General features: G+C 44.2%; 1 protein-coding gene across 2 annotated transcripts in view; it reads left to right on the top strand.

The window, feature by feature from the left end:
* The window catches only part of LOC146780066 (meckelin-like), a 400,358-nt gene that overhangs the window by 111,021 nt on the left and 269,537 nt on the right, over positions 1–19,800 (top strand). For both annotated transcript variants that reach the window (XM_085637891.1, XM_085637890.1), the window contains exons 8-9: positions 3,251–3,351; positions 19,144–19,234. In XM_085637891.1, coding sequence (XP_085494017.1) covers positions 3,251–3,351; positions 19,144–19,234 — 192 coding nt within the window. The remainder of the gene's footprint in view (positions 1–3,250; positions 3,352–19,143; positions 19,235–19,800) is intronic.

The following is a 19,800-nucleotide window of genomic DNA, read 5'->3' as shown; positions in this document are numbered from 1 at the left end:
CCTATGGCTTAACCAACCTCCCTGTATAGCGTATGGAAAATGCACTCAGACCACCTGTGACGGGGGTCTGGGGATGGCGGATGTGTGCCTCTACTATTGGGTGGCTCAGCTGATGGTCAATAAATGGGTGAGTGGGGGTAGGGAGACCCTGCAATCTGGCATGAGGTTGCCAGGTTTGGCCTGGATAAGATCAGGGGCTGTTGTATGGTACTCCTACCCCTTCACATGTCCCCGAGCTCACAAGGGTGGTTCTTGGGACCTGACATATGGCTCTACGGTGGACCGGTTTGGGGTTATACTCATGACTCCTCTTTAGATTTGACGGTTGATTGCATCACGTCTCCTCCCTAGCGGGATTTCGCGGTTGGGATATGGTGATCATCTCTAAGGTAGGAGGTGTTTGGCAGGGGACAGCCCTTGCGTCCTAACAGATGCTATAGGAAGAGTTTGACCTGCACAGGTCTCAGTCATTTAAATACCTGCAGGTGTGTCATGTCCTAGAGCAGCACTGTGACACCCTTGGGAATGTTCCCGGATGCAGCCCCTGGAGGGGCAGATTGTTCTGGGACCCATTGAAAAGAAGAGGATTTTGCGGTTCTATAAATCCTTCATAGCTCAATGTCTGGATTTCTTCACACCCTGACTGAAGGGATGCTTTCATGGCTCCTGGGGTGCAGGTCATCCCTCCGAGGCTCCAGCTCATCCTACTCAACTATTTGCATATGACCTATATGGCACAGGTGCAGGTTTAACGTGCAGGCGTGCTGGAGTCATCAGCGTGTTGGCGCTGTTTGGGAATGCCTGCTCTTTTCTACCACATGGTTTGGGAGTGTACGGTCATTGCAGGGTTCTAGACTATGATACTTGGCACACTGATGAGTGTGATTGAAAGACCTTTTGATCATTTCCCTGTGCTTCTTCTGTTGGAACTTTGGGAGGGGGACTGTGACTTCATTGAGGATAGGACCTTGGTGGGGATTGGGGTGGCATTGGCAAAGAGAGATATTGCTAAATGGGGGCAGTTGGCCTGTCCTCCCCCAGTAGCCCCTTGGAGACAGGTGATCAACTGGTGTGCCATGCAGGAGAGAGCGGTGTATATGGTTCGGGGATGCCTGAAAAAAACACGAGGTGTGAGGATTTCATTCTGTATTCTAGCCCATGAAATGTTGTGGGATGTAATGTGATTAAGACCAATCAGCTTAAAAAAAAAAAACACTAGTGGATGGGATATTGTGCGGCCCCCTCCCCACCTCCCCGAGCCATTCACTCTTGTATTTCCTGTTCAGGAGAGTGTGGGCAAGGAATACAAACTTAATTTCCTCATCTCACTCTCCTGGGCATGGAACCCAACTTTGCTCCTGGACTTGGCAGGAGTAGAGAAAAAGCTACTCCCACCCGGATGGGAATAAAGGAATGGAGCTGACTCAAGTGGCCCACAGGATGGGTGCTGGCTGGGGAGCTGACTGGGGCAGATGGGGAACTGGTAGGTCCCCTTACCAAGAGTTCTTAATTTAGCTGATAATAAGCATGGTAAGGTGCAATCTATCTTACCAGTTCAAACTTTAAAACACTTTGGTTATAATATGCACATGTTTCTCATATCTTGTCCTCTTGCTGTATTTCGTATAGAAAGATAAAGGTAGTTGTATTCTTTTGCAGAATGGGATTTCTTAAAAAGTTTCATTTTTTTGATGGTTGAGTCTTGGAGGCTCATAGAGAGATTTCTCCCCTCATCAGTCGAAGTTAGAATTTGCTCCAGTTCCTCAAGTTAATAAAGTGTCTGTCTGAAAAGAGGCAGTCTTATGATGCTCTTTTCATTTCATACATGGATTTCCTCGCAAGAACTACCTTAGCACAATATATACCACCGTCTTAAAAAGCTCAGGGAACCTCACCCACTCATTTCACTGGACCCGGTCTGAGTCCCAGGATGTAAAATACCATCTTTGTAGAAAAGATAGTCACCCTATCTGAAAAAAGACTAGTTTCTTTCATAAGCTATTTTTCAGAGATTATATAAATTTCTTGCACATCTGTCAGCCGTGCGGATGATGCAGATATCGTCTGTTGCTTGAAGTTCAGAGATCGAGAGTTTCTTGCTTTTTTGCTCCTCGCGTTTCTCTGCTTCTAACCGCTGACTTTAGCTGTGCATTAGCCACAGATGCATCCAAGGAAGGGACTCATCTTGCGACCTACCACCAACCCTGGCAGTATGTTGAGATATGGAATGTTTTCACGCCAAGAGCTTGATCACTTGGATGTGGTGTACGTCATGGTCATTAGTCTTTGGTGCTCTCACTGATGTTGGGTAGTGTTGACAGTGCAGTGTCTGTCTTCCCTCACAGTCTGTTGGTCAGAGGAAGTTGCCACAAACCATAGAATATTGCAGCACACTCTTAAACTGGTTGCTGGACAGTGTTGTGAAACCAATACGGAAGGTTCGACAAACTCAGCAAAATTCTCTTGTACTTTTAAATGACTATAGTAGGAGATGATTTGTTGTGGGCAAGGAGTGATGCAATTGTCCAGTGTAAAATTAAAACCTTTTGATGAACAAGTATAAAGAGTATTGTTTCATGCTGGAATGCCTTGATTTTACCATAGCTGTGTTTATCTGCCCCACGACACCAGGCAATTCTGTATGAATATTACCAATCTTTCCTTTCTAACATATGAAGTATCATGTTATTTTCCTATCTTGCTGATCATTAACTAAGCAAATTGATTCCTGTTTTCACTGGAAGCCGTTCTCCAGCACCAGGAATCTGCATTAGATCTTTGCTGGTACTTGGTACCTTCACCCCATGAGGTATGTTCTCTTCACAGCCTGGGTGTCTGACTCCTTAAACCTCCCATTCCCACTCCTCAAAGCACTCAATTACTCTACCCCTACCCGGTACCTACATCTTCTCCAGGTATTCCCTTCCATACCCTCTCCTTACCAGAGACCTAGGTCCCCGATCTCCTCTAGGTAACCTAGTTCCATCATCCCCTCTAGATGTCCTCTCTCCCCCACACTCCCCGCCACATTTAGCAACCTACCTCCCCATCCCATCCTGGTGTACCGAATTCCAGCTACTTCTCCAGATATCCAGTTCTTTCACCACATCTGCTTGTCATGTTACTGTAGGACTTTATTGAGCAAACAAGCACAAACTGACTATGTGAAATGTGTTCACTGAATAACTAGTATTATGGTACTTCATCTGATCTGATCTTGATGGAGCGCGCTCTCTTCTCTTCTCTCTAGGACTACAACAATGTGACTGCTTGCCAGATGTTTTTGAACATGATTATTATGAGTGCCATCTCTTCAAACAAGGACGCTCTTTCTTTATACACACCCTTTTCGTGAGTATCACTGCCAGATCCTTTCTGTACTTTAAAGTATTAAAGCTTTGTAGCGTTGTAAGTAAAATACAGCTCTAGGCTTTCCATGGCATATAATTCATTGAATGTTTGAGTCATTGAACTTTTATTATCAGTGTACTCTTCCTCCTTTTTTCTGTCCTCCTCTTTACTCCTTCTACCGTTTGGGGATTCCTGATCCACTACTCTTACCCACCTCATTCATCTGTGAGTTCTGAATTTCGATGATCTGCTCGATGAATTTCAATGATCATTAACTCTAAAGTGACTCTGCACATGAAGAAGGTCACTGCTTACTCATTGGCTGGACAGCTGTAGTTTAGATGAAAGGTTTGTGGGTTGGTCTGAACTCTATTACCAGTGCACCACATACAATAGTTTGTTCCATTGCAGTTCTAATTATATCCCTGGGACGACTTTCACATTTTCCTACTTCTGCAGTAATCTACATTTACTATAAATTCTCCTACCGTATGAAGTTAAGTATTGTCATCCTCTAGATATCGTCCATAGACAGTATTGTGGAAGGGTTCAAATGAACCTAAAACCTAAGTGTGTCTGGATACCCTCACGGGTGATTAGCCATGCTCTACAAATTCACATAACATTACAACAATGTGCATTAACCTATTGAAAGCAATGAGAGTACATGTTTTTCAACTGACCTTAATAATATACCAGCTAATGCATCCCACTCTTACATGGCTTAATCAATTCATGCAAGGACTCTGCAGGTTCAGACAGAGAAGACTCCTGAGACAAATACTCCAAAGTCATATAATCCCTAGTTGTTTTACCATTTATTTAAGTCTTGGTTGTAAAAATTGTCTTCTTTCAATTACACAAAGTAAATACAATATCCTTCTGTTTCTTCTTCTTATATGAATTATGACTGTGTTCCCTCCAACTTAATATATCACCCCGTATGCGTTTCTCCCAGTCGTGGGTCTGAGGGGGGTCAAAAACCTCATCAGTGGCCTAGTGAAGCCTGTCACAAGCTTTTGTGGGGTGTGGGTCCATAATGTCATGCAGAGCTCCTCTGATGTTCATCAGTACCACCTGTAAAAGAAAAACAATGTGGTGGGACACATTTCGAGGCCGCTCCAGTATATTATGCCACCTGTTGACAAATAACGTTACCTGCCTCATCAAGTCTACATCACAAAATCAGGCTAGGCCTGCTTTTTCGGTCTGTAAGTACTTTTGGAAGTGACAGCATAGGACTCTGAAAAGAGTGGGGCTTGGGCATACCATTCCAGCTGTTCCCCCATTGTGACTGGCATGGGCACACAGGGACAATATGGCTGTAATGACATCAAGGAGAATGTCAAAGAAGGGAAACAAACTGACTTATTGGGGGGTTTCCCTTTTAAGGATGGTTTCCCTCACACACCAAAGGTGTCATGCTTCATCATGGGGACTCCTCCTCACATCATGAAGCATAGTCATGATGTGGGCTACAACCCCCTCGCTGCAAGTGGGGAGCTCAGGGATGTTTTTAGATATGAGGGTATTACTAAAACATAATGTGAGCAAATGGGATGATGGGAAAAGTGCAGTGTAAGTGAGTGAGTAAAACTAGCTACAAGGTTAGCCTGCTGAGCTTTATTCTTGCTACCCTGTGCTAGGGTTAAAACAAAGAGCAATGAGTTAGACTGCAGACATTAGATGTAGTCGTACTGAGTAGTGATCGACATGTTTCAGCCTAAGACCTAGATAGTGTTGTGGCTTTCATCAGGATCTCTATAATAGCTACTGCTAAGTGAAACTGAATAATAAAAAAGAAAAATTCCAACACATCAGCGTATTGGATGTGAGATACTAAACCAGTGATACCAGCAGTTCAAACGAACGGATTCACCGGTAGGACCTGTGGGTGAGACATAAACAAACTGCGGAATTAAATCAGTTTGAAAATGGGCTATACATTATCCCATATTCGACATTCCAAAGTATGCAGAAACAACATTAAATTCATCAACATCAATTGTTAAAGAAATAATCACAAGTCAATTATTTCGCAAAGGATGTCTGGTGTATTCAGACACATTATGTCCTTGTAGCAAAATATCTACGAATGATGTCACTCACCTGCAGAAGTCAGGTAAAATGACACATCTGTCCTAGGCAGACTGCCTAAGATGCACACACTCCTCCAACCTATTAAATCAAGGTTGTGGCGTTAAAAGAAATATAGCCCAATGTTATTGGATTGACAAGCATAAAAAGAGAAGTGGAGACCGAATCTAGCTCTATTGTGCGATACACAAACATGGCTGGCTGAAAATATTAATTGTGTTTTATGGGATGGGGCAATTGCACTCAATTAATCTAGCATAGGTCTATTGGTGGTATTCCCATGTTGCCGTTTATTCGCGATCCTATTGAAGGATAGCTGAGGCGGCGTCCATGACAAGTGCTGTTTTCATGAACTAACTCATATGACCAATGATGCCTGAGTACATGTTTTCTGAGTTTTCTCGGATAATGTAACCACCAGTACATAGTTATTAAGTGCAGTGATTGCACGTATGTAGGATATTTTATCTCTGAGCCCAGAGTACACGACTTCCAAAGGAGTATGAAAATTGCTTAATTCATTCGCGTCAACGATGTATGATATGTGTGCTTGGTGTACCTGCTAAAAGCTGCTACCATCTGATGGCGATCTACTATGGGTGAAGGGAACGCGTCGATACTGTGATCACTCCCTAGTCATCACTCATTACCAGTCATAGCAGATGGTGCCCACAGTGTCCTTGTATCATGAAGGCGTCTTGAGGCAAAGGCATGTGCTTCAGGGAGCTCGTTTAAATGCCTTTGTGGGCCCACAGTCAAAGTGGGGTTCCCACAACTGCAAGCACTACTCTGTCGGCCGGAGGGGACCAAGAACAAACTGCTCCCTCACAACCAAACTCTGTACGATCTAACCCCACATCGCGTCTCTATTGTCAAATAGGAGGTAATCCATTAATGTGTAGGACTCTGCCTGTCCAACGTAGCCCCTCGACTTACCCCTAGTATTCTTGGGGACGCCATTGTGTGTGCCTTCGGACAGTGAACTTCGGCAAATGCAAGCCCGATCGAGTATGCTAATATCGAGGGTGGTGACTGTTAACCTTACAACAGCTTCCTGGAAGCAGCCCGGGGCATGCTGGGAAATGTAGTTTGACCAGGCTCCGATAACGGAAACTGGGGCTGGTTACGAGGAGTGTCCCAAGTGCTGATGGGCCTAGTAGTTAGGAAACTAGTCTAGTTTTGAATCCATGTACCTCACCTATTCTGTGTGCTCGATTAATGAAAAACCCAGCGCTGCCCCCACACTCCAAAGAATTAAAAAGCCCTACCATACATATGATCTGCCTCAGTAGTTGAGTTAGATTGTACTTTGTTCTAACTGTGCAACGGCAAGGAAAGGAGGAACAAAGGAAAATATAGAGACCAGCAGGCAGGGACGTGCATACATGGGTACCAGTTTATATTGTTTCAGTATCTCAAAGTGTGGAATCCCATGCTTATAATAGGGCTGGGCCTAGTCATACATGAGGTATTATGTGCATAATAGTTACTGGACCTGGACATTCAAAAGTGTGTTAGTCTGGCATTGTTCTGCATGAGGTTGGTGTGAGTGTCTAAGTCAGGGCTAACCATGGTATGTCATCATTAAGCCCACTTTCTGAGGTACCAAGCCAAAATACCCATCTCTGTTTGATCCTCAGTAGTGTCTTGGTGATATTGGGTGTAGTGAGGGGCCCATTGGATTTGTCTAAGACTGTCCATCTCATGGCATCTGCCTGTGGTAAATTTAAATTACCTAGACTTAATTTATGCGGTAAAGTTCAATAAGAATAACTCAGTAAAAATAAGAGGCAGAATCCGTGGTATTTGAGGGTTTAAAAGGGGTTTTATTCCTTACAAAGGAATTGGTTCGAACCAGGTAATCGGGTTCCGTCACCACAAAGGTTCGGGAAGGGATAGACAATACTTTATTGACAGGTTGTCATATATATAGTCAATGCATTACAGTAAAGGCAGATGTAAGAGGCGTAACAGCTGATAGGAGAGATAAGAATACACATACGTAATGAAAAAGGCGTTACAATAGGCGTGCATAAGGGCGTGTACTAGAAACGTCATTATGAAGATGTCACAGGTGGGTGGATCCATAAGAGAATCCTGCAATGTCAGCAGAAATATATGACAGAGATGCGCGCGCAGCTGCATGACGTGTCATTGACGTGTAACTGGAGGATGAAGGGGATTTGACATTTAGCCCTACATGAGGAGACAGAAGTCTGGGATGTCAGAACAACCTAATCCCAAATCGTATCTAATATCTTGTGTTTAAGGAACTGTATTATCTGGAAGGAAAGGGTCTCTTGGGCAGAGGCTATTCTATACTGACTGCTAGTGCGTGTATAAGCGTCTACGTGTCTACATGAGATGCGAGGGGGCCTGGGCCTACCATGGTAACAGGAGCTATGAATTACTTGCACGGAGACAGTGAGGCCGGGCCCTTTGCTCTGCAGCTGGAAGGATGTTTACCTAAACTACTTAGACAGGAATGTATTGGTCGAGGAGCGGAGCAGATAACTTGAAGGCGAAATACAGTCTTGGCAGGCAACAGGCTGAGCCAGGCACCGTTAGCCGCGCAGGGAGTAAAACAAAGGTCATGGATACAGATGCAGGTCCAGGCTGGAGTTTTCAGAGGCAGAAGGCAGAAAAAGGCTTGATGGCAGAATTCAGGGCCTACTCGCCAGAGCTGTAAAAACGTGAAAGGTGCACCATATAAAGACGGTGGCCAAGCATACTTAGGAACGGAATATTCGACCCATTCATGGTGGATCTGAAAGAGGATATGTTGACGTTGGACACACATGTAGTTGCGTCTTCATAGCTGGAAGGGGAGGGAACATACATGTACCTGTAGCACGTACATGGAGCCCTTGGGGTCTAAGATAGGGGACATAATTGATCATAAAATCCATATTTCCTCATTCCCTCCTTGTCCCCTACGGACCCTTCATGATATATCGATCCTCATGAATCCATCAATTTGTTCATGTAACATCATTTGCTCTTCTTTCTTCTTACGGTATCTTGAATGAGAACTTAAATGTGGAATACGCGATGTGGCACACAGGCCACAAATCGCTGGCCCACATTGTAGACACAGGCAGCAACTGAATACTATGAGAAGGCCAATACCTAGGAAGGATAGGACTTTCCATCCCCAGGCTGACAACATACTCCAGAACCAACCGGACCAAGTCCAGGTGCCTGGATTCTGGTGTATCTGACTTGCAATCTTATGAAGACGAGTTATGGCTTTATATACTGATGGCGCGTTTTCTGGAATGAAAACACAGCAACTCGATCCGATGACTCTACAGGCTCCGCCCCTATCGGCCAGGATGACGTCAAGGACAAGACGATTTTGGAGAACAACAATCCGCATCGCAGACTGCTCCTCTGTTAAGTTGCCTAGGGCGGAAGTAGTTTCATTCACTATTGCTTCAAGGGTTCTTGTTAATTTGCGTATCAGTTTACTATTAACTACAGTACCTATATAGGGAAAGAAACCTTTATTAAAATCTGTGTATTGCTCCCATGCCGTTTCAGTGTAATCGACAATCGGGAGATCTCTCTGGGGTCTATTGTGTACTAGATGGGTATTTCTATGATAATCAGGAGGGGCTAGGAAAACAGGTGGCAGAAGGAATGCAATGTAACAGGTACCATCCCAATCTAGAGGTAAACGTATATATGCGGTATGACCACAAAGGAAGTAGGAATGACGGGAAGCTCTAAATGTAGACTTGCCTTGATCACTGAATTCGATCACAGTAGTACATTTACTATGACCCAGGTGTACTGAACCATTCTTTCTTACACATAATTCACCTTTGACTGGTAATACGGCCATAGCAGGCAAGACTGGTGGAGCTTCGGATTCAACATTCAGAATCATGAGGTTAAGTGTAAAGTTACCTAATCCATATACTTCATTTTCTAGATCAGTTCCTGTCTGTTTGGGAAGTCCCTCCTTGTCAGCGTAGCAGACTTTAAGCAAAACCAAGTTCAGGTTTCCCCATACCCAGTTGCCTTGGTAAACTACGGTATTTGAATCTAAAGAATTAATCAAACTAAACCATGCACCACAGGAACCATTATGTGTGAACGGGTACGGAAAGAGGGGCAGAACTTCCTTGTATTTCTGGTAGGGAGGGAGTCGGCCACATATCCAACAATTTGTAGCGTTGTTGGTCTGATGGAAGTGATGTAACATACTAATGAATGTGTTGTTGCGCAGCGCAAGTCTGTAGGACAACTCATGCGGAGGTAATTCGCTAAAAGAGTGTTCGGCAGTAACATTGAAAGCAGAATGTACACGCTTGAAAATAGAGTAGTATATGTGCAACAGTATACTTGCAGCAATAATCAGAAGGCTTAGAAAAACCATAATCAATAATGTCACTATACAGTGGCTATGAAGTGATTTACAATATGCATGTTTCTTGAGCTGTTTCTGTCTATCTCTTTCTCTATTTCGGTCTAGAGGATACATGTCAGAGACTAATTCAACCGATTCACCTAGGAGAGGACTTAAACAATTAAATTGTCTGACTTGCTAGACCTTAGTTTCAGTTTATATTCCTGCGACGCAGTTTTCTCAACCAGGGGGAGTTTTGAGTCAGTCTGTGGAGGAAGGCAGGGCTGAGAGTTCAAATCAGAAGGTAGTCCGTGAAATTTCTTGATATGGCTCGAGTGTAGCCAACCCTTGCGACCCTCAATCTTCACTGCTGTCCTTGTGGTCAGAAGTACTAATTTCGGCGTTTGCCAGCGGGGCTCTAGCGGACTCCTCCTGTCGAAATTCCTTATAAAAACGTAGTCCCCGGGAACCACTTCATGGGGCTTCACCTCGGTGTTGTCGGGAAAAGCTGCAGCTACCTGTGAACGGCAAGATTGTAGTGCAGACATCAAGGAAGCAAGGTAATCTGTCAGCATATTACAATCAACATCAGTGATTTTTCGAGGTATAGGCGTCCCCCACATATTTGGTGGCCTACCAAAGACCACCTCGTACGGGGATAGCCCTGTTCGAGAATGTGCTACCATTCTCATGTAAAAGAGCGCAACTGGTAAAGCTACTATCCAGTCGACACCTTTCTCTCTGCAGATTTTAGAAAGTCGAATTTTCAGAGTCTGATTATGACGCTCCACGAGACCTGCTGCCTCGGGATGCCGGACACAGTGGAATTTCCATTGATAGCCTAACAAGAGTGAGATGTGTTTCATTAGCTCGGATGAGAACGGCTGACCGTTATCTGAGTACACGATACGGGGCAAACCATACCGTGGGAAGAATTCACGAACTAACTGTTTGGCAGTGGTCGGAGCAGTGTAATCTGAGACGGGATATGCTTCTGTCCAACGGGAGAGGGCACATACAACTACGAGGACATATTTGAATCCTCGACAACGTTCCATCTGGATATAATCCATCTGGAGGACTTCAAAAGGATGATCGGGAGGTTGAAATCCACCTTGCTCTACAGGGATGCTTTTACCTGGGTTGAACTGACAACAAATCATGCAAGTACGCACTTTCTGTTTGGCTGCTGCTCGTAAGTGTTTATTGAACCAAATGTTTTGAATACTGTCTAGCATAGCTTTCTCCCCTAGATGCGCTGGACTATGTATTGTGTTAATGATAACTTGAACCATAGAGTCGGGGAGAAACCATGTGGATTTTCCCTTCGTCATCCAACCCTGATCTGTTTGGATCCCTCCTAATTCAGTCCATTTCTTGATTTCCTCTACGGTAGCATGTGTCTGTATGTCAATTACATCAAGGGCGGGATCCCTAACTGTCATGCAGCGTGTCGTTGTCGGAACTATCGTCTTTGTCAAGTCAGTGGCATGAGTCCGATTCTGAGCTGTCTGCTTAGCTGTTCGGTCTGCTAGGTCGTTACCCTGGGAAATGATATCGGTGACTTTTGTATGGGTCTTGCACTTCATGATAGATATCGCAGTAGGTAGATGTATTGCATCTAGCAGAGCTTGAATGAGGGGACCGTGTTGAATGTTGGCACCATGAGAAGTTAAATAACCTCTCTCTCGCCAAAGGACTCCGAAGTCGTGTACAACTCCGAATGCATAACGTGAATCTGTGTATATGTTAACTCTCTTATTTTTAGCCTGAATACAGGCTTGTGTCAGAGCGATGAGCTCTGCTGCTTGAGCTGACAAGGTGTTAATACAATTTGTTTCAATAACTTCAGTGTCTGTTGTGACTGCATAAGCGGCCACTAACTCTCCTGTACTTGTTCTCATGCATGAACCATCTACATAAAATGTCAGGTCTGGATCTGGTAATGGAATGTCTGTCAAGTCTTGTCTGGGTTTCGTCGTAATAGTAATGACTTCAATACAGTCATGTGCCAATGGGTCTGTTCCGTTTAATGGCAAAAGTGTGGCAGGATTTAATGTACTACAGCGTCTGATTTCTATGTGTGGCTGGAACAATGTTAATTCATAACCTGTCAGTCGTGCTATGGTCAAGTGTTGTGTTTGTGTCCGGTTCAAGAGAACCTCTACTGCGTGTGGTACTTGTACTGTCAATTGATGTCCTAATACTATGGAATCGCTTTGTCTGATTGCTAAAGCTGTCGCTGCGACTGATTTCAGGCACGCAGGCAGAGCCTGGGCTACCGGATCTAATGTGCTAGAAAAGTAAGCACACGGTTTGTGTGAACCTGCTTGTTCCTGAGTGAGTACTGACAAGGCAGTACCTTCACGCTCTGTAACGAAAAGTGTAAAATGCTTACTGTAACATGGTGTCGCTAAAACAGGTGCTTGACATAAGGCTTTCTTTAAGCCTTCAAAAGCTTGTGTATGTTCCTGAGTCCAAGGGAGGACAGTCGATGTCGCTGCCTCCTGGGTTGTCAACTGAATGAGTGGTTTTGCTAGAAATGCATATTGGGGAATCCATTGTCTACAGTATGAAGTGAGGCCTATGAAGGCCCGTACCTCCTTTTGTGTCTTGGGTGGCGGCATGTTTACAATTAACTGGATGCGATCAGGTGTGAGCTGTCTCCCCCCCTTGGACAGCAAGTGCCCAAGGTACACAACTTGCTGAACACAGAATTGCAGTTTCGAAGGGGACACCTTGTGCCCCTTGTCGGCCAGAAAATGTAAAACCGTTAGTGATGCTTTTTCACATTCAGGCTCGCTTCGGGCGGTGATCAGCAGATCATCGACATACTGAAGCAGGGCAGTGTTAACAGGCATGTGGATACTGTCAAGTTGTCTTTTCAGTGCTTGGCTATAGATGCTGGGGCTTTCTGTGAATCCTTGAGGTGCGCGTGTAAATTTGAAGCTTCGTCCATTTAAACAGAATCCGAACAAATATTGGCTTTCCGGATCTATTGGGACGCTAAAGAAGGCGTTCTTGAGGTCGATTACAGTAAAGAACGTTGCTTCGGAATCAATGGCTGTCAATAATGAAGAGATATCGGGAACCACGGGATATTGTGGTACAATGCATTTATTCAATTCGCGCAGATCAATAACTAATCGATAAACTGGGGGTGCATTTGGATCAGTACGTTTAAGAATTGGAATGATCGGAGAATTACATACATTGGAGTCGGTTTCCACAACCACTCCTTGTGCAATGAGCTCGTCAAGGATTTGCAGCAAAGCCACTGCAGCATCTGGAGGTAACTTGTATTGTCGGATTCGTGGTAATACCACTCCTGCTTTTAGTGTGACTCGATATGGTGTAATGTGCATACAACCTACATCAGTGGGGCCTTGTGCCCATAAATGTGCAGGTACATTCTGTAACCGGTGATCCATGTCTCTAAATACATAGTGACCTTTAAAGTCTCGCAAAAATAGTCGTACTCCTTCCGGAGAACAACATATTACAGCTCCTAGAGCTTTCAGTGTCTTTATACCTAACAAGTTTTCTGGGCATGATTTTGTAAGCAATAAATCTGTAGTCCGTGTCAATGGACCCACTGCAAGAGGAAGAGGTTGCGATACTTCGTTAATAATAGGCTTTCCTGAAAAACCAAGGGAAATATTCTGTGAGCCTGAGAGAGGTGCCCCTGGAACCTCGTCGTGACTTATAGTTGTTCTGCTTGCCCCTGTATCAATTAAAAACTTTCTGTCTTTCCCTAATACTTGACTATGTACATAAGGTCCCTCTTGATCTACAGGCACCTCAATAAGGGGTAAGCCAACTTCCCTCTCTAGGCTATTTCATGTGTATCGCTGATAATCGGGATAGTCATTTTGTGCATACTGGTACATCTGTTGTGTCGTGTTTTGTGTTCCGGCAATAGGCTGTGGCTGTGATACTGCTACGGTCTGTTGTGGAACTGGCATAGGCTGTACATGCTGAGGTACTTGTTGTTGGATCTGATCCTGCCTAGGTGGACGCGGTCTTTCCTTGGTTTTACCCGTAGAGATATTATGTTTCAGGACTGCACAATCGTTTATATAATGGCCTGGCTGTTTACAATAGTTGCATGTCCCTTTAACAGGAACCGCTGAATTACTGGACTGTGTCATACCCTTTTTATGACCGTCAGCTGGGACTGACTGAGCAACGAGCATTTTCATTTTCGTGTCTTTCATACGTCTTTGTTCGTGTTCTTGTTCTTCTCTAATTCTATTCTGGTGATACTGTAACATTTGTAACATTTGTGAAGGGGTATTAGCTTGCCAAGAGCTCTCGACTTTCAATACTCTGTTCTTGACCTGGGGCAGGGAGTTCTCGACTAACTTTGTTACAAAAAGATGTGGATATGAATCGCTACTTGCTTTCAGGCCGCTATTAATACCAAAACATTTTTCAAATCGGGAATAGAAATCACTAGTGTCTTCATCGGGTTTCTGTTTGCAGGCTGATATTGCACCCCAGTCTTCCTTTTTCGTAGTTAATAAACGTGGCAATACTTGTACTAATAATCCTGGTAACGCTTTAGTTTTGTCCCCAAGCCCTCGGCCTGGAGTTCGGGCATTTTCTTCGTTTTCTAAGTCAGTCCAATCAATCTTTTGCTCTCCCACCTCCCATTCTTTTTCTTTGAGTTTCTCGTAAATACCGGAAGGCAATAATACTTTTAATATTTTCATAATATCAGGATAGGTATAATCACCCATGAGTAACATGTCCTTTAGTTCACGGTGAAAACCTGCTGGATCTTTGTCATGGCTGGGCACTAATTTTTTCATTTCCAATAGTTCTATTTTAGTTATGGGCGTGTACACAAACACGCGTGAAAAAGTATTATCATCATTTTTAACTGGGTGTACTTCGCGTAAAGGATTCTGTCTGTCTATGTAATACATTTTTCTTTCCATGGAGGGAGCTGAATCATGCTCTGGACACAGGAAGGCACTGTACCTGTGCCGATGTTCTAGAATTTCTTTAATTAGATCGGTACCCAGACCTCTCCATTTATTCATGAGTAGTTCTATCAGTATCTCAGGTAGGGGACCAGGATCGGAGTGTTGGTTTTTATACAATATGAGGAGGTGTTGTATCATGTATATACCAGCTAAACGCTGTTCGTCTGGTGAAAGATTCAGAAACGTGTGTGCTAGCGCATCATCACTATATTTATCAGAACTGTCAGCCCATTGTACTGCTGACCTGGCTAATTCTTGTTCATCCATAGAATCGAGTACATGGTACCCCATTCGTTCTTGAAGTATTTTATCAGTAGTCTGGAATAAGTGTTCAGGGGTCCTTGGATTTGACATGGCTGCTCGAAAAATTCTCTTACTTTCTGGACGTATCGGACGTATTGAATTATTAAAAGATCTTCCCTTACCTACATAAGCTATCATTTCTCTAGCTGGTAATTGTAATTGTCCTGTTGTCATTTCTGATTGTTCCTCCTCCTCCTCCGATTCAGTTTTATCTGCCTCTAATCTTCTTTCATGTATTCGTTCTACTGTTTTTCGGATCTTTCGGTGCATAATTTCTATACTCTTCTGTTTATCATGTTTTCCGTCTGCTATATTCTGACCCCATTTGTTAAGTACTTGCATTTCTTCCGGGTCTACATCAGGCCTATCTCTGTTTCTGATCAAGCAGTTTATGAAGAAACGTAACAACAGTTTTTGCGTGTCCACTTTCTGATATTCCATGGCCTCGCCAATACTTTCAGGACCTTGCCCTGTCTGGACAAAGTGATATATTTTGTCTAGATGACCAATCATTCCTGGTAACATCATTAGATAGTTCGAAACTCGTCGTAGACGTACTGATGATAGCATCATTCTGTCGTCTTTACCGGGTACTGGATCATATCTACAGTCTGTAAGAGGTTCATTAAATATATTGTAATTCGCTGTTTGAGGTGTACGTTGGTGTGCTAAATCCCTATAAGTCAACCAAAGTGTTGGCGGTGGCGTAGAAAAACCTCCTATCGCACCTCCTGAGGTGCCAGGTCCAAAAGGATTTGTTGGGTGTAAGGTAGGGAGAGTAGGTGCAGGAAAGAGTGTAGGAACAGGCGGAAGGTTTGGAACGTGAGAAGGAGTTTGTTGCTGTGGAGGTGGGGGCAGATTATCTTGGGGTCGAGCACCGTTAGCAGGTGGTGTGCGTGGCGGCGGAACATTAACATATTCGGGAGCTGCATCGTCTAAATAGGAAGAAAGAAAAATGTCCTTTGCGGTCTTGGGGTGCACTTTAATCGGAAGTAATGGAGGTGGCAGATCTTTTGGTACTTCCAGGGTAGCCTTAGGTGAACCCATCGGCCAGAAGAGGATACATACCATTCATAAGAGTGTTTCGTTGTCTGTCTAATTGTTCTGTTTTTACTCGGTTACCTTCCTCAATTAATATGTTTTCTCGGGCTTTGTCTGAATCCTCCCTACTTTTCTCTTCTTTTCTGAACGCTTTCTCGGTGCGTTTATGCGATTCTTTACGCCATAATTCAATGGCATCTTTCTGTGACTGTCTGGCTTTCTTTTTCCATAATACTTCTTCTACTCTCATGATGCAATCTGCATCCCATGTCCCAGCAGTGGGCCATCTCTGACTCTCTGCTAAATCCTTGGTGTAGTCCACCCATAAATCGAGATATAATACGGCATCTAGGCCATGTTTATGGTACATAAAGTACCCTGGAGTGTCCCTAGGTGGAATGGGAACGGCTTCCTCGAGTATCCCTTTTCTAGTTCTTATCTGTCTTAATTTTGAGAATAACGGCATCTTCAAACCTTGTTACTTGATTCTTACTCGGACACAAACACAATTAGTACAGTAAACACAGTAATGAAGATCGAACAATCACTCATACCACGACATTTAAAACATATTAAAACATCTAAAACGAACAACGATAATCAGAATAAAACTAGCTAACTGGCATAATACTGGATGTACTGGATGTACTGCTAAACAGTACAGATACACTGCTGAAACAGTGCAGACCGGATCTGTGTACCCAAACCCGTCTTGACCGGCACAAACTAATGCGCACGTCTAAATGCGTCCCCAGCAACGGTACTCACCAGGAAGCACGGAACGGAAGGCCTCGGACACTCTGAACTGGACTGGATCGGACTGGACTCGACTCGACTCGTGACGTAGGTATTTCGGAACTGAACTTCGGAACCTGGTGGGCCTCTGTATACCTCGGATCTTGCTCTCTTAGCTAGGCTCTGGTCGGGATCCTCCGCACTCGTCACCGCCTCGTCTGGGTGTTGATCGCAGCCTCAGTCACCTCCGTTGGCCTGAGGGAGGTACAGGAAATCCTGTGGGTACGCGTAGTTGTCCGTCCGGCTGTGGCAGGCGACCAGGCCTGCAACGCACCTCCGGCGTGTGGGGTGGGGGAGGAGTCCCTGTTCGGGCGCCAATTATGTGGTAAATTTAAATTACCTAGACTTAATTTATGCGGTAAAGTTCAATAAGAATAACTCAGTAAAAATAAGAGGCAGAATCCGTGGTATTTGAGGGTTTAAAAGGGGTTTTATTCCTTACAAAGGAATTGGTTCGAACCAGGTAATCGGGTTCCGTCACCACAAAGGTTCGGGAAGGGATAGACAATACTTTATTGACAGGTTGTCATATATATAGTCAATGCATTACAGTAAAGGCAGATGTAAGAGGCGTAACAGCTGATAGGAGAGATAAGAATACACATACGTAATGAAAAAGGCGTTACAATAGGCGTGCATAAGGGCGTGTACTAGAAACGTCATTATGAAGATGTCACAGGTGGGTGGATCCATAAGAGAATCCTGCAATGTCAGCAGAAATATATGACAGAGATGCGCGCGCAGCTGCATGACGTGTCATTGACGTGTAACTGGAGGATGAAGGGGATTTGACATTTAGCCCTACATGAGGAGACAGAAGTCTGGGATGTCAGAACAACCTAATCCCAAATCGTATCTAATATCTTGTGTTTAAGGAACTGTATTATCTGGAAGGAAAGGGTCTCTTGGGCAGAGGCTATTCTATACTGACTGCTAGTGCGTGTATAAGCGTCTACGTGTCTACATGAGATGCGAGGGGGCCTGGGCCTACCATGGTAACAGGAGCTATGAATTACTTGCACGGAGACAGTGAGGCCGGGCCCTTTGCTCTGCAGCTGGAAGGATGTTTACCTAAACTACTTAGACAGGAATGTATTGGTCGAGGAGCGGAGCAGATAACTTGAAGGCGAAATACAGTCTTGGCAGGCAACAGGCTGAGCCAGGCACCGTTAGCCGCGCAGGGAGTAAAACAAAGGTCATGGATACAGATGCAGGTCCAGGCTGGAGTTTTCAGAGGCAGAAGGCAGAAAAAGGCTTGATGGCAGAATTCAGGGCCTACTCGCCAGAGCTGTAAAAACGTGAAAGGTGCACCATATAAAGACGGTGGCCAAGCATACTTAGGAACGGAATATTCGACCCATTCATGGTGGATCTGAAAGAGGATATGTTGACGTTGGACACACATGTAGTTGCGTCTTCATAGCTGGAAGGGGAGGGAACATACATGTACCTGTAGCACGTACATGGAGCCCTTGGGGTCTAAGATGGGGGACATAATTGATCATAAAATCCATATTTCCTCAGGTGGTTCATCTCCAGGAAGTGTTTAGTGAGCTTAGCAGTCTTTGATGGTACTTTTGTGATCTAATATCTGGATTCTGACTTTACGGGTAGTCATTCCTACGTATCTGAGTCCGCAAGGACAAGTGATGAGATATATCGCTCGTTCCCTGTTACAATTGGTGTGCTGACTCACTTCCCAAGGTTTATCAGTACTGATATTAATCGTCTTGGTTGTGGTGGTCTGGGCGCAGATACGAGGAGGATTCCCCATAATGAAGCATGACACCTTTGGTGTTTGAGGGAAACCGTCCTTTAAAGGCAACCCCCCCCCCCCCTATAAGTCAGTTTGTTTCCCTTCTTTGACATTACTTTGTTGCATCAGACTCGAGGGCTCTGTGTGTATTGAGTCTTTTACTGGGGAGTTTTCCCTCGCTGGTCCCTCATAAATCCTCAGATGTATACATCAAGGAGAATGTCCCTGAGAACCCCTGAGATGGGTGGAGTGTACAATCACTGGGTGAGGGTGCCAGCTAGGACAGCTTCAAGGCAATACTGAAGCATCTCCTACTCTTTATAAAACAGAAATATGAGATTGAAGAATTGGCAGTTTTTTTCTCTAAACTCTTTTCTAAGGAAATGAATGCCAAATATGAAAATATTATACTAGTTCACTATGGTAAATGATGCTTTTTTTCTTTTTTTTTTAAGTGATTATTTGCCAAGCCTGAATTACTCCAGTACAGGGGCTGTTCTGGGGGCCACTGCCCCAACCACTCTCTCATTCCAGAGAAATGACACGGTAAGATTCTAGGTTATGGGTCTAGACTGTCTGGGCAGGGGCACAGGTGAAGTTTTAGTCTTCATGGAAGGGCTGATTATTGTTGGTTTTCTGTCCTGGGAGAATGGGTGGCGGGGTGGTTCCTTCTTTGACTTCTTTGGCACCCCACCGTACTACTACGATTAGTGCATTTGGTGTGTGGCTAAAAGTTTAATAAAGGAAACTGAGAAGGACAGTGCAGCTTATGAATTCCCTGAAGATACAGTGCATGAAAAGCAACCAAAAGCCCTCTCCCCTCCATGGGCCATCGAGAGGGCAGAGTTAGTTTTAAGTCAAATTTGGGAGGAGCCTTGGCATGGACCTTGTCAATAATTTTAGATGTCAATTGTTTGTGTGGTGTAGATGGTTTCCAACAAGACCTTCAGAACAATTCACAATGAACAGACAACGTAGGCAGGAGGCTGATTTCCACCGGCATAAAAAAACCCTGGACATGTAAAGAGACAAATCTTCAGGACATGTAAAGAGACAAATCTTCAGGTCAAGGAAAATGTGGTATACATTTCTATTTCATTCCCATCTGTCTA

Source organism: Triturus cristatus, chromosome 12 (genome assembly GCF_964204655.1).
Source record: "Triturus cristatus chromosome 12, aTriCri1.1, whole genome shotgun sequence".
Taxonomy (NCBI): domain Eukaryota; kingdom Metazoa; phylum Chordata; class Amphibia; order Caudata; family Salamandridae; genus Triturus; species Triturus cristatus.
The sequence above is the reverse complement of the archived record's forward strand: the minus strand, read 5'-3'. Positions and strand labels throughout refer to the sequence as shown.